The sequence below is a fragment of the Talpa europaea genome, assembly GCF_964194135.1.
Source record: "Talpa europaea genome assembly, chromosome: X".
NCBI classification, from domain to species: Eukaryota; Metazoa; Chordata; class Mammalia; order Eulipotyphla; family Talpidae; genus Talpa; species Talpa europaea.
Window position 1 is genome coordinate 51,463,556 of NC_140081.1, and position 15,781 is coordinate 51,479,336.

The following is a 15,781-nucleotide window of genomic DNA, read 5'->3' on the forward strand; positions in this document are numbered from 1 at the left end:
GATGTTGGGCAGGTAAGTTAACCTCCCTAGGCCTCAATTTTAAAATCAGCAAAGTAGGGATAATATTGGTACTTAATTCACAGGGTGGTTGTAAACATTAAACAAATTGATACAGATAAAGCAGTGAAAACTGAATAAAAACTTATTAAATGCTCGGTATTATAATTTAAAGGCATAATTTTCAACCTCAAAGAATGGACAATTCCACAAAAGTGAAGGTTCCATTTTGAGAGAAAATACAAACCCATATGGAAATATTGCACAAAAAATACATACTAAATGATTTGGTATAGGTTATAAATACATGTGACTTGAAAGAAGAATGAATTTGTGATAAATGTGTTGGAGGTTCAAGTATGGTGATTTAAGTATATTTCTGTGTGAAACGAAAGTGGGACTGAGAGTGGAAGTGAGAACATAGGCAAAAGCCTGAAGGTGGTATAGAACAAGTAAGCTTCTCCAAAGAGAAAATGCAAAAGGCCAACAGGCATATGAGAAAATGTTCAACATCCCTTATAATCAAGGAAATGCAAATCCAAACCACAGTGAGATACCACCTTACACCAGTGAGAATGGCACATATTAAAAAAAAAACAAAACAGGAAACAACAAATGTTGGCGAGGATGTAGTGAAAAAGGAAACCTCCTACACTGCTGGTGGGAGTGCAAACTGGCCCAACCACTATGCAAAGTTATGTGGAGTTTCCTCAAACTACTGAAAATGGAGCTTCCATATGACCCAGCAATTCCACTCCTAGGAATCTACCCAAAGGACACAAAAACATTAATTCAAAAAGTTATCCACATCCCTACATTTATTGTAGTGCTATTTACAATTGGTAAGATATAAAACAAACCAAATGCCCAAAAATAGATGACTGGATCAAGAAGATGTGGTATATATACATAATGGAATACTACTCAGGAATCCAAAAAGATAAACACATGCCATTTACAGCCACATGGATGGAGCTGGAAAGGATTATGCTCAGTAAAATAAGGCAGAAGGAAAAAGAAAAATATCAAATAGTTTTACTTATAGGAGGAATATAGGGGAACCAAATAAGGAAGCAGCAACAAAATTCTTTGATGTACCATAGAATTTAACTATAACCATATTTTGTCCTATTTTTTTTCAAAATTGAGATTTGATGTAGTAAATATCAATATTTAAGTAGCAAAACCATTTAAAATACTTTAACATTTTATCAGACTATTTTTAAGGTAAAATTTTAGTGTATATATATATATATATATTCTAACAAATATATGTCTTTTTGTTAGGACATCATTTGAGTTTCAAAAATGCCTCGTAAGAAAATGAGGACAAGTATTACTATTCCATTTTACAAATGAGGACGCTCAGGAGTTCATGTCATTTACTTGGTTACACCAGTAGTAAGTAACAGAGCCTAGATTGGCATCCAGCTCCTCTGACTTCCATGTTCCATAGATGGAATATGTTCCATCCAGTTCGTTTACCATGCGATATTGATTGAAGAGCAGAAATCTCAGTAAATGTAAGTGAAGACCTTTTTCCTTTTATAATTATTTATTGAGGTAACACTGATTTACAACACTGCACATGTTTCAGTGGTATAGATATACACCTCTACAAATTTATGTTCTCATCCACCACCACAGCAGCACTAACAAGATTGACTTTTACAATGAATGTGTTTGATCTTTGTCTCAAGCAAGGAAAAAATGGTATAAGGTAAAAGTACAGGTACTGCCAAATCTCAGGTATGTAAGCAAAAATAAATGGATGCCAGTTATCACTATACCTTAGAGGTCTTCTCTTTTTCTTTTTTTTTTTTTTGTGAAAATTTCCCCAAGGAATTGTAACTTCAGAAATGAAATGTGGCAGACTCAGATAGAACTTGTCCTTTCATAGCTTTGCTTCTTCTTCACTATTATCATTTATTTCTTCTGTGGTTATGTATCTTTTGAAACACAGAGTTAAAGAACATGCCACACTTTGGCAAAAGCTTGCCCATGAATATTACATTTCAGCCATAATTAAATTGTTGCTGTTTAAAGACAAAGCTTCTACTGTAATATAAACACCATTATTCACTTGATCTTAGCCAAAAGGCCAAGAAGTGATTAAACACCACTGTAAACATATCCTGATATTCCTGTCACATGCCAATATAAAAGTAAAAGTGTAGAATAATACTTTAATTAACTTCCACTTATAATGCACATCATAAAAATTTTTACATATAATTATACAATTTGCATAAATATCAGTATTTCTTAAAATAATTTGATATATCAGCACTCAAATTTTTATTCAGAAATCCATTGTAGTTAATTTTGATCCCCACAATAATCCTATAGAAAAGTAGACCTTCATTTTTGCTTTTTAAAAGATAAAGTCGTTCTGTTCATATATGGGAGTGCCAATGGTCTGACTTCTAAAGAAAGGATTGTATGTGTGTAGAGAGAGAATTCCTTATGAGACCCTGTAAGAATTAGCAACAAAAAATCCACCATTCTCTTTGGGGGCATGAGGAGGAGGCAAAAAAAAATTGGATACAAGCTGATTATTCTTTGCCCAAGTTTATCTTCCTGTTTCCAGATAATACATTTCCTTTAGGGCCACTTGTCTGAGTACTTGGCTGTCTTCCACTTGCACATTCTCTTTTGGAATAGGTGGCCTTACTTTGTCTAGTCAGTCAATTCTGTAAAGGAAGAGGATGACAAGACATTTTGTATAGTTCCTGGGTCATCTCCAGTTCTCATCTGATGGCATGCATGCAAAGGGATATATTAGGATGGTTGAGAACTATTTGCTAATTCTATACCTTAAAAAGGCTAGTTCTTATCATTTGTAAAGTTCTTATTTTAGGGGAAAACCTTGATCTCAGGCTAATTTTTTTATAGTGCTAAAAAGTAAATATTCTCTACTTTTGGAATGATCAAAAAATGGATTATAATTTAGTTTATAGTCATGGAATGAATTTTTAACACGTAAAATAGATCTACAACCTCTAATAAGGTAGATGCATAAATGAGATAGATTTATAGGCACACATTTAGTTATTTACAAATTATTGATGGAAATGCTTATTTTTATTGTAAATGACTTGAGGAAATACTTGTTTGGGGAGCTTTTCAATAATTTGTACTAGATGGGTTTAAACTATTCATTACATATTTCTTCTCCTTTTTCTGGCAGAGAGGCCTTCTTCTTGGGTGCAGTAGTCATGCTGGACAAAGAATGTTTTCTAAATGTAGAAAGCCTTCTCCTAAAGTTCCCCCCTGAAAAGAAATACAGGAGAGGATCAAAGCAACAATTTGAGGCGGCCAGAGACAAGGTTATGACCACTGATTTTTGCATTCTAAGGACAGAGTCACAAGGCTTAGATTCATTGTGTAAAAAGTGAAGGTGGATGGTGCGTTGAATATGATATGGCATGAAACTGATCAAAAAGGCAGCTGTCACAACTATGATCATTCCTATGGCTTTTTTACGACTTGATATATTTTTCTTCATTGAATTTTTTAGTAGGGTCAAAATAATCATTGTGTAACAGACAATTATAATAACAAAAGGAATGATAAAACCAACAAACAATGATATATAATGCAAGATCAAAATGTGTTTTTTAGTTTGATTGTCTGGTGGAGGTTCAAAGCACTTAGTATTGTTCTTCTCATCTTTGTAAGGTGTGGACACTAAAAATGGAGAACTGGTCAAAATGACAAAAATCCAAATGCCAACACACACAAACTTGGCTTTTTTCTGTGTAACCAAATTGAGGTTCTGGACTGGGAAAACAATTGCAATGCATCGGAAAAAGCTCATGGCTGTCATAAAGAAGATGCTACAATAGAGGTTGACATACAAGGCATAGGTGCTGAGGCGGCACATGAAGTCACCAAAGAGCCAAATGCCTTTGTGAACGTAATAGACAACGCGGAGAGGCAGTGTACACACACACAGTAGATCCGCTACTGCTAAATTAATCATGTATATTTGGAAGGCTGACTTCTCATGATATGTTTTTATGAGGACATAGAGCACAAAACTATTGCCAAAGAAGCCCACAACGGAGATCATAGAGTACATCGTAGAATATACTTGATTGCGGAAGTCATCAATAGTGTCATTGCATGTATTATTACTGGCTGAAGATACTGTCAGATTTCCAACTCCATCCATGTTTCTCAAGGAATGTCTGCTCAGGGCCTACAATACATATATATAGAAAATCTTGTCAATTTTCACCAGACCATAACTTACAGTAAGTATTAGAGTTTCATTGTCTAGTGTAGGTATGTATAATTTTTTGACCATAACAAGAAGCAAAGGTAGTGGGGAAATGAGAAGGGATTCAACTGCATCATGCCTCCAGGAGTCTGGCTCCTAAAGGCACCCAGAAAACTCTCTTCCCTCTCTTTTTCTATTCATGTTTTTCTGATGGACTTCTTAATCTTCAAAGCCTAGTTAAAACAGTTCTGTCTTATTTTAAGTCATATTACTGCAGTACCTTTTTCTAAATATTTAAATGAGATTGTTTTTCAATCAGAGAAATGCTTTAAAAATAGTAGCTTCATAAATAAAAATTATGTATGCATGTATGTATGTATGTATGATCTATTTATATATTTATTGAAAGAGCATTGAATTTTCCTGGAGAATAAAATCTAGGAGAAAATGCTTGGTTTCCTAGGAAGTGGGCTTTTTAGGTAACATGTTGGTGATGCTCATAGCTAGGGTAATGTAGGGTAAGTAAAGTATCAGGCTTTTCTGCCCTCCTGTCATTAGGATTGATGATGGAACCCTGTGGTCCTGAATGCATGCCTGATGGCGGGCACCTGGAGTGGGGTGTGGGCATATGTAGGTGGGTACACCTGGGCTGAGAGACTGGGCTTATAAGGGCGGCTTCACGGGGACGCCAGCACAGTGAATGAAAGAGAGAGTGAAAGGAGCAGAGAAGCAAAGGCCACAAGAGACCGTTGGAGAGCCTAGAGAGAGTGAAGACTTTCTGGGGGCTGGGAGGCAGCCTCATAAAGCTATGGTAAATAATGCAAAGCTGGAGAAATTTTAGAAGCCAACCAGTTATTTAATGAAGAAAAAATTGTAGGGTAAGGAAAAATGTTAGGCTTTTCTGCCCTCCCGCCATCAGGATAGATGATGGATCCCTGCGGTCCTGAATGCATGCCTGATGGCGGGCACCTGGAGTAGGGTGTGGGCATAGGTAGATGGGATTCGACTGGGCTTTTAAGGGCGGTGTCACGGGGACGCCAGTAGAAGCCGAAAGAGAAGCCGGGAAAGCAGCAGCAGAAGCCAAGAGAGAAGCAGAGAATGCTGGAGAGCCCAGATAGTGAGGATTTGCTAGGGACTGGGAGGACTGCCAACCTCTTGGCCCCCCAGCACCCCTGCCTGCCATATGCCTGGTGAGCCCCAATAAAACCCTGCAAAAAACCACTGAGAACTCTGACTCCTCCTTTACCCAGTCTGCATGGGATCAGAAAACCTGCACTGTGGTATTCCTGCCTTTACAATTGGTGTAGTCAGCAGGATGATCCATGCAGACGGGTATTGGAGACCTCCGAAGGCCTGGAGGGACTAAGGAGTAACAGACTGTGTTTGCCTGTGACGACGCTGGAGGCATCATGGCGGCACAGAAGGTGGGCACCATCTGGGAGCTGCGGGACGAGACCTCAGCCAGAGGAGGAGACACCTGAGAGGACCAGCCAATGACCCCTGAGGAAGCAAGAATCATCGGGGAAAGAAAGGACCATGATTTGGAGCTCTCCAGCGCTGATGCAGGGAGAGGCCTGACAGACTTGGACTAATGGACTTAGACTGATGAACTTGGACTGACAATCCCGCCAGAAGGCGGAGGACCTTGGCAGGTTGTTTTTTTTAAGAATCTGGGGGTGGCCAGTGGGCCTTGATGGCCAAAAGCAGCCTGTGTATGCCCAGCAGCTAGGCGGAGGAGAAAAGCCTACTGAGAAGGCAAAAGCTGGTGCTGATGCTAAGTTTGGGAAGCCTTGAGCGGCTGTTAAGCAGCCTAAGTATGCTGAAGACCTGTGAGTCTCGTAAAATCACCTGTGGGTGATGCCCTGCTCGTTGTCGAGTGAGGGTGAGGAGCTGAGGAACCCGTCCTTGGGGGATGGGTGGGGAACTTGGCTTGGGCTGGAGCCCAAGCCATATGTAGAGTTTGGATCCCTGACCCATGTGCTTGTGCAGTGGTTTGGCCTGTGTGCAGGGGTCTGCAAGTTGCATGGGTGGCTATGAAGGTTGAATGTTGGAGCTACTGCAGACAGAAACCCTGAGGGTTGGCGATTACCCCCAACAGAATAGAATCGCCAATCCCAGAGTGAGTGCATCCTGGGGGTGGATGCTGTGTGTGGCTTGTAGCCAAGACTACAGCCAGAGAAGGCCAGGAAACCTGACGGCTCCTGGTGTGATATAGTAGATGCCGTGAGTGATTCCCCTCCCTCGTATGAGCAGTGCCTTGGGCAGCAGATTTGGTGGCTCATCTGCTGGTACCAATAATTGTCTTTTGCACTAGGTTGGGGCCCTGCCTGGACTTATTTGTGTTCTGTTGTATTTTGTTATAATGTGATGTATTTGCTTTTGTGGGCCGTGGCTGCATTGTTCATGTTTGCTAAGAAAATTGTATATATATGTAGATTATATGGCAGAAAACCCTGAGGGGGTGGACTGTAGGGTAAGGAAAAATATCAGGCTTTTCTGTCCTCCCACCATCAGGATAGATGATGGATCCCTGCGGTCCTGAATGCATGCCTGATGGCGGGCACCTGGAGTAGGGTGTGGGCCTAGGTAGATGGGATTCGACTGGGCTTTTAAGTGCGGTGTCACAGGGATGCCAGTAGAAGCCGAAAGAGAAGCCGAGAAAGCAGCAGCAGAAGCCAAGAGAGAAGCAGAGAATGCCAGAGAGCCCAGATAGTGAGGATTTGCTGGGGGCTGGGAGAATTGCCAGCCTCCAGGCCCCCCAGCACTCCTGCCTGCCATATGTCTGGTGAACCCCAATAAAACCCTGCAAAAAGAAACACTGAGGGCTCTGACTCCTCCTTTACCCGGTCTGCATGGAATCAGAAAACCTGCACTGTGGTATTCCTGCCTTTACAAAATCCACACAGGTGAAATACATTTTTAAAATCTGCACCACAAATTAAGGATCTGAGGAAAGATGTAGCAAAACTAGTTGGAATATCTTTGGGTGAGGACATTTTTGTACTTGGTCATTCTTATGCTCTTTCCTAGAAGCACATTCAAATCTTTACTGTTTAACATTATATGGTCGCCTTTTTTACAGCAGGAGGTTGTTACTTGGTCCAGCCTAGTTCAGCTGTATCAGGGAAGTCAATCAGGGAAGTCAATCAAGTTAACAAGCTCTGATCAGAGAGAGCTAAGGATAAGATAGTGTGGAAGTAGTGATTTCTTTAATGCTCTTTGAAATTTTTTTCTTTTATTCTTTAAGAAGTCGGGCACTGCTCATCGATATGTAATGTGGTGTATAATATTTGAGCAAAGTCTGACTTGTTGGCCTTTTATACAACTTTTGCTCCTCGGTAAAACAGTTAAAATAGTTCTGTCTTCCATCCTGGCTAGTCATTCCGCTTTTTCCCCTTTCATTAAGAAATAGTATTATCTTCCACCAAGAACTGTTGATATATGATAAAAAATTGAAGATGAATCACTCTCAGGGTGATTGCCCAAGATCCTAGAGAAAAATGAGAATACTATTTCCAACAGTTGGGATTTGTAAGGTAGAAAGACTGCTTAAGTATGCAAGACCTGTTAGGAACTGAGGGACTGATTTCATATCTGCTCTAGGGATATAGAAACAGGCAGCTATGATAGTGGTTGTAGGTTGGATACATGTAGGGTAAGTGAAAAAGCATCAGGCTTTTCTGCCCTACCGCCATTAGGATTGATGATGGATCCTTGTGGTCCTGAATGCATGCCTGATGGTGGGCACCTGGAGTGGGGTGTGGGCATGCGTAAGGGGGTACACCTGGGCTAAGACTGGGCTTGTAAGGGCAATGTCACGGGGACGCCAGAAGAACCACGAGAAGCAGAGAGCAGAACCACGAATGAGAGCGAAAGAGAAGCCGAGACCACCAGAGAATGCCGGAGAGCCCAGAAAGAGTGAAGACTTGCTGGGGGCTGCCAGCCTCCCAGCCCCCCAGCACCCCTGCCTGCCATGTCCCTGGTAAATCCCAATAAAAGCCTGCAAAAGCCACCAAGGGCTCCAGGACTCTCTCCTCCTTTACCCTGTCTGCTTGGGTCATAGGGAAACTGCACTGGCCATTCCTGCCATTACAATACAACTTCCCGGGTTTACTACTGCTAACAATTATATTTTCAGTGAGTATGTGTTATCTGTCCATCCATCCATCCATCTATCTGTCCATCCTTGCTAGTCATTGTTTTTCCCCCTTCATTAAGAAGTAGTAGTATTTTCCACCCATAACTGTTGATATATTGTAGGGTAAAGAAAATATCAGGCTTTTCTGCCCTTCCGCCATCAGGATAGATGATGGATCCTTGTCCTGAATGCATGCCTGATGGCGGGCACCTGGAGTAGGGTGTGGGCATAGGTAGATGGGATTCAGCTGAGCTAAGACTGTGCTTTTAAGGGCGGCATCACGGGGACGCCAGCAGCAGCAGTAGCAGCAGCAGCAGTATGAAGCCGAAAGAGAAGCCGAGAAGCAGCAGAACCAACTCCAGAGAGCCCAGATAGAGTGAAGACTTGCTGGGGGCTGGGAGGCCTGTCAGCCTCCCAGCCCCCCAGCCAGCACCCCTGCCTGCCATATGCCTGGTGAACCCCAAATAAAAAACCTGCAAAACTACTGAGGACTCAGACTCCTCCTTTACCCGGTCTGCATGGAATCAGAAAACCTGTTCCATGTCCGGTCCTGCCCTCTACATATATGATAAAAAATTGATGAATTACTCTGAGGGTGATTATCTAAGATCCTAGAGAAAAGTGAGTTTATTATTTCCAAACTCTGCATTATTTCTCAGTTTGCTTTCTGGCGGTCTGCCTCTCTCTCCATTGGTTCTCTGAACCCTGGTGCAACTGTGGAAGAAAGAGAAACTGTTTTGGTTTGTTAGCCCTGTGTCAGACACTAGATGGTGGTGTTGAGATTTTAATAACAGCCTTTTAAAAAAAGAACTACACTTTAAAAAGTATTAGATAATTTTGGTGGAGGATGGGTGAAGCATGTGCACCTATGGCTGTGTGAAGTGTGAAGTTGTACTCCCAAAATTATATACTATGTAAATCACTGGCAAACTAATGAAATTTGAGAAAAAATAGAATCAAAAAAAAAAAAAAAAGACAACTACCATCTGTCTTTCCTAACACCATCAACCCTCACTATATCTTGCTACACCCTCTTTCCAGAGTAATTTCCCATACATTGTTGCTACCAATTATGTCCCTGCTCTAAAACCTTCAACCGTTCCCAAGAGACTTCATAATACAATCCAAATTTCTTTTTTTTTTTGCATTTTTTAAATTGAGGTAACCTTCGTTTACAATATTGTATATGATTCAGAGGAATGGGATCAACACCTCTGCAGAAGCCTGTTTTCACACCACACCTACCACCAACGCAATTCATCATTTTAAATCATGCATTCGGTCAACATGACATATAACGATAAACTTTGCCTGACTCAACTCCGATTGTACCAGACTTAAAGGCTCTGTTTACCACTGTGCCATCCTCCAAAATCTTGGTATTAATTTTAAAATCAATTGTAGCTAAAATGTTTCTTATAACCTCAGGTTTCTTAACTAATTTAAAATGCTGGAAAATAAAACAAACATTAGCCAGAGGTTGCGTAATCTTTCTAATCAAATCAGAAAAGATATACCCCATATTTCTTATTATTGGATCCTTACACATTATTATAGGAAGTTGGTGCCATTGTGAGGAATGAAGTATATGAAATCTTAATATTGAAATGATAACTTTGGACGGAGATGAGCACATGGTTGTCAATTAGTCAGTACACATTCAAAACTTTTTTCATCAATTGCTGAAGAGAGCCCTGATACAGAGTAGCAGAAAAATCCTAATTTCTTCGTTTGATATTTAATGCTTTCTAGTCTGTTTATAACTGAAATTTCCTAGCTTTTTTCTCCTACTCTATCATTCAATACAGCCACTATTTCACTATACACTATGCACTATCCCACCTACTTATCTTTTTTCATGGCATTTCTTCTTCCTTAAATTCCTTTTCCTCCATCTATGTATATAAAAAACTACCAATGTTAGCTTGAATTATGTTTTCTTGACCAAGCATTCCTTCATCTTCTATCCCAAGTAATATCTGAATTTTCTCTTGTAGAAAACTGTAAAGTTATCTTGCAGATCAATGATTTGTGTGCCTATGTTATCTCTCCTCACAGATTATCTGGTTGATCTATATGAAGGCATCTTACACAGGGGTGAAATGTATGTATTTTGCTCACAAATGCTCAGTGAATTTTAACTGAGTGAGTGAATGGATGATGGAACCAGTTATTACTTGAAGGTATTGTCCTTAAAAACCACTTTATCTTTTCATTCTATTATAATTTAATGACAGCCATGTGCTCATCTCTGTCCTTTCCACCCCCTGGGCCTAAAGTTGTTCTTCTGTGAAGTTGCTTTCTAAAGTATTAAGGAGGGTACTAAATCATAAAGCTAATTGTACGATTAAAAATACCCATATCTTGACACAGATTAATCATTTGTTTATCTTGTCTATTAAGCATTCTGTGTAAATATGAGATTCCCAGATCTCTAGATGAAATGAGTAAAAACAAATTGATAAATATGTTACTAAAAAACTTAAAGATGATCTATAGTCCTGTTAAACTTCCCAGTCCTTATAGATCAAAATAAGCTTTCCTAGAAATTTTAATATTAAGGTTCAATTGCTTTTTTTAATGACAAAGTCAGTGACTTATATTGGGCCATAAAAAGAAGACTGTGAAACTTACACAAAAGTAATCAATCCCAGGGTAGATATTATTTAGTTTAGCTTCTCATTTCACAGATGATGGTTTTGCTTGTCTTAAACAGCATTTAATTTTTATAGAATTTGGGAATTTGCTATGATTCCCCCAAAATGAGACATACTAAATGGATACAGAAATGCCTAAGCCTCCATTCCTGCCTTTAAGCAGCTCATAGTCTGGAGGGGAAGAAGAGTGATGACTCAGAAATGTGGACAGGATACAAAACAAGATGGTAAGAGTTATCTTAGCACTAAACAGATGGGGCATTGATTAATATAAACTAACAATAACCATAAATGTAATTAAATTTTAGTACAGATGATAAAATTATTTTGTTAAGATAATTAGTGAATTGAAAAGCAAGATTCATTTATAAAACAGAGCCATACCTCTTTCTGGCACTGCAGTACCCTTCACAAATGTTCCTGGTTAGTGGTCCGTGCTTCTTATGGTATAATATCAGATGAAGCCTAATCTGAAATAATAAGATTGAAAGGGAAGTTAATGACCTTAGGAGTAGTCCAGAAGGGTTATGGGAGTTTAGCAGCTTAAAGCACAGATCTAGGTTGTGATGGGACTTCAAATTTTACTGAAAGATTTAGGGCTAGCTTTTGGATTTTGTGCCTCTTTCCACAACTTTCCATTCAATTTTACATTCCCAGCGGGGCAACTTGTAAAACAGCCCAGGACTGATAGCAGATGTTTGTTGCTATATGCATGTAGCTTCTGTATCGAAAGATGAACACAGTATTACAAAAATATTCCTCTTATTAAACCATGGTATTTCCCATTTATCTTCTAAGCAGTTTGTTATAAAATTCAAAGGAAAAATAATTTGCAAGTTCATGTCCAAGGATGTAGTTTACCAGGAAGAAAAATTAGAATATTAAAAATATTGAGTATATCTGTATGGGATTGCTTCGGGACAGGTTTCCTTGAAAGAAGTTAGCTTAGGTGACTTTGGATTCTTCTTATAAACTCATGGTAATAATTTGTTCATATCACAAATCTGGTATATGTTCTATGTAAGAGATAACTATTTTGTAGTTTCTATAGTTAACTTGCCACGAGTGTATGTTTCTTCTCACCAGTTAACAAAGTCTAAAAAAATCTCCAAGAAATGATAAAAAAGGGCTTTCTTGAAATAGCAGTAACCTGAACAATATTCTTTCAAATTTGTGTTGCCCTACGATGTTCATCCCTGTCTAGAAGGACCCCAGGGGCTGGCTGCTTTTCATTTATCTGTGGTCCAAGTGCCCACAAAATAAACATCTCCCTTTAATTTATTCTTAGAAGTATAAATACAATGGAATGTTTCAAAGGACCTCTATTGAAAATTAAGCCAAAAGGAAAATAAAGCAAATGCAAAAGCATAAAATTCAGGAAAGTTTTGTAAGTAGGAACCTATACCTGTAGCTACAATACTGCTGTTTGAGCCCACCCTACACTCAAATAAATTTTCAGGTCTCTAGTTTCTTCTCCCTCTGAAATTTCTTTTCCAGGTAATCTGCTATGAGTAGTCTGAGTGAAATATGGATTGAAGGTGGGGAATTTTTTTTTTTAAATGTTTCCTTTTATTTATTTTTTTTTGAAGATTTATTTATTTATTTATACAAGCACTGGGTACAGTCAGAAGCGTGGGAGGGTGAGAGAATTCACCAGAGCCAGAGCGGGGAGCAGAACAGGCAGAGTGACGAAGTACACTGCTGAGGGGAGCAGCGGGCGGCAGGAGAGGTCTGCACGCCAAGTGGGACCCTCGTTCGGCAGCCAGGGATCGAACCGGTGCTGCAGAGGCTGCAGGCAGCTTCGCAGCCCAGCGCGCAACCGCTGCGCCACCGGGGAGGCCCTGAAGGTGGGGAATTTCTGAGTTGACTTTTATATCTTGTTACACCAGGCAGTAAACTTGTGTGTTTCATTTGTTCTATGCCTCTGTAATCAAAATGGATAAAATAGAATATGGAATGAAAAAATCCTTTCTAATCCTGAAATTATGATTCCACTCATTAATGGAGAAAGTTAACTTTGGTTCTGTCACAGTTTTGTGTTGAGACAAGGTTTATATTTCCCCAGAATATAGAATGAGAAAAGGTTATGAATTTCTAAGACCCATATATGAGAAATATGATATCACCAGGCTAATGTACTAGTTGTCCATTTTTATGATAGTGGTGCAATTACAATTTAGCCCACTCCTTACATGCACAAATGAATAAAGATTTTATTATCTGGGCAGCCGCATGGTGTTTTCTCAAGTTTGAAATTCTGAAGCTTATTTTTTTAAAGATTTATTTATTTATGCATACTAGAACTGGGGTATAGGCCAGAGATGCGGGGGGTGAGAGGACCCACCAGAGACAGAGTGGGGGAACAGAATAGGCAGATCTACTGAAATACACTGCTGAGGGGAGCAGTGGGCGAGATAGGAGAGGTCTGTTGTGCCATGTGGGTTAGCTCCCTGGCCAGGGATTGGTCATGAACAACTCAGGCTACAGTGACTGGCAATAACTTGATAGCACTGGCAATAACTTGATAGCACTGCGCCACCAGGGAGGCCCTCTTGCGTGCAATTTGTTTTTGTTTTTTAAATATTTATTTTATTTATTTATGCATACAAGAGCTGGGGTGCAGGCCAGAGGTGTGGGGGGTAAGAGCATTCACCATAGACAGAGTAGGGAGCAGAACAGGCAGATCTACTGAAATACACTATGGAGGGGATCAGCAGGTGAGACAGAAGAGGTCTGCTGTGCCATGTGGGTTAGCTTCCTGGATGGGGATTGAACTCCTGCTGCAGTAGCTAGGGATAACTTAATAGCACTGAGACATTAACCCCTGCCCCACCAGGGAGGCCCTGAAATTCTGAAGGTTCTTTCGTGGTTCCTCTAGAAATTCTGAGCTTTATACATAGAAGACACTCAATACTTTCACTCCTTACCCACTTTTCCTTTTCAGGTTCCTTGAGAACACTTGTCTCTGACAGCAGGTTCTACCAAAACTCTATTCTACCATTCTTATCTGGGATTTTGTATGGTGAAGTTGAGCTGACAAAGTAAATGTGTGGATGTGTGAGTTTTGATTTCAATTATTTAATTCAAGAGTCACCCTAGATCTTTTTATCTTTTACTTAGCTCATCTTAAGTCCATGGAGAAAATCTATCTATCTATCTATCTATCTATCTATCTATCTATCTATCTATCTATCTATCTATCTATCTATCTATCTGTTATTTGATGCTCTTTTTGCATCATCTCTTAGCTTCCATTGACCTGAAACCTGGTCAAACTCCTATGAATGAGGTAAATAAGAAAACCCAGAGATAGAATCTAAGAATATAAGGTCTCAATTCATATATCATACTCTTTATTATTGCTGCAATATGATTATGTATGAATGAGAATGACTTATATACTGTTGTGTTTTCTAAATGTGGTCCAGGTAAAGCTGGTGATCTACAAGTGTCTGAGGGCTGGTGTCATCTCTTAAATGAATATAATAATAGTGTCCCTTTTTTTGTTTCTAGTCAAACAAAAAGCCTTCCTAATCCCCTCAACCCAGTGTAATATTTTTCTCCTTTGAAGTCCTGCAGTATATTGTCTGTATTTTTTCTTGATAATGTTTATTTATTGTTTAGTGTGTCATAGATATCTCTGTGGTTATTCAATTTAAACTTTCCTAGTCTTCCCACCCCAGCCCCACTGGACTTAAATGGCAATAATGGAGTTTTATTCTTTTTGTATTTCATGCTGTATACAGTACAGTACCTTTCAAATATTGGTTGATTTGAATTAATTGGTTTTCTATATCATTTCATAGATTTATCAAAATCAACAGGAATCCTTGCATGGAGTATGAAAATGGGCATGGTACAAGTATTGTAGAAATAGTAAGCAGAAGACCTGGATCATACCTCAGTATCTGGTGGATGATTTATTGTGTGATCTTGAGTAAATCACTTCTCTGTGGTATCTTCACTTATCTGAAATACAGTAAGATTGGATTATATGATCTTTGAAGTTCCTCCCTGTTTGCCATTCTGTAAAGCTATGAGGATCAGGTTATACCTTTTTCCTTTCATTTAGTTTTGATCTTAGAAAAGATAGAGAAATTTGAATAATGATCTATGGCTTCAACGAAAAGGAACAGAACATAAATTGTTCATAAGCTTGATTTAAGACAACCAGTTTTTCTCAGATGAACATTTGAGAGAAAGACTCATTTCATTCCTCTTTGAATGTATTGGTTGTACCCAGGATAAAGGCTTGGTCAAGATCTCTAAAAGCAGTACATTAGTTCTACCTTTGACAGTGGCTTCTAAGCTAACTACTACTTTTATAATATAAAGTTGTCCTACTTTCTAGAGCTCACAGGTCTTCCTACTCTTATCCTTTTTGTATTATAAAAACAAGTTGCATTTGGAAACAGCCCAAATGCCCCAAAATAGATGACTGGATTAAGATGTGGTACATATATACCATGGAATATTACTCAGCATTCAAAAAAGATAAACACATGCAATTTGCAGCAACATGGATGGCGCTGGAAGGGATCATGCTCAGCGAAATAAGCCAAAAAGAAAAAGAAAAATACCGGATGGTCTCACTCATAGCAGGAATCTAGAAAACTTAAATAAGGGACCAGGAAAATGAACAACTATAAGAAAGTGAAAATCAAAATCAACAAAAAACTATGAACCAGAGACACTTTTTGGGGGGGTGGGGGGCGGGAGGGGAGGGATTGGGGTCAGAATGGGGGGTTTGCAATTGTATGGGGG

General features: G+C 39.3%; 1 protein-coding gene across 1 annotated transcript; it reads right to left on the reverse strand.

Moving 5' to 3' along the window:
- Positions 1–3,041: 3,041 nt before the first annotated feature.
- Positions 3,042–11,475, reverse strand: CYSLTR1 (cysteinyl leukotriene receptor 1). The gene is made up of 2 exons (XM_084258487.1): positions 11,402–11,475; positions 3,042–4,201 (listed from the first exon to the last, which is right to left on the reverse strand). Exon 2 carries the CDS (start codon positions 4,172–4,174, stop codon positions 3,152–3,154), a length of 1,023 nt encoding a protein of 340 aa, XP_084114613.1. The 5' UTR covers positions 4,175–4,201; positions 11,402–11,475; the 3' UTR covers positions 3,042–3,151.
- Between the last annotated feature and the right edge of the window lie 4,306 nt (positions 11,476–15,781).

Coding starts and splice junctions, on each gene's coding strand:
- CYSLTR1 (XM_084258487.1), bottom strand. CDS start 4,174: ATGGATGGAGTTGGAAATCTGACAGTATCTTCAGCCAGTAATAATACA.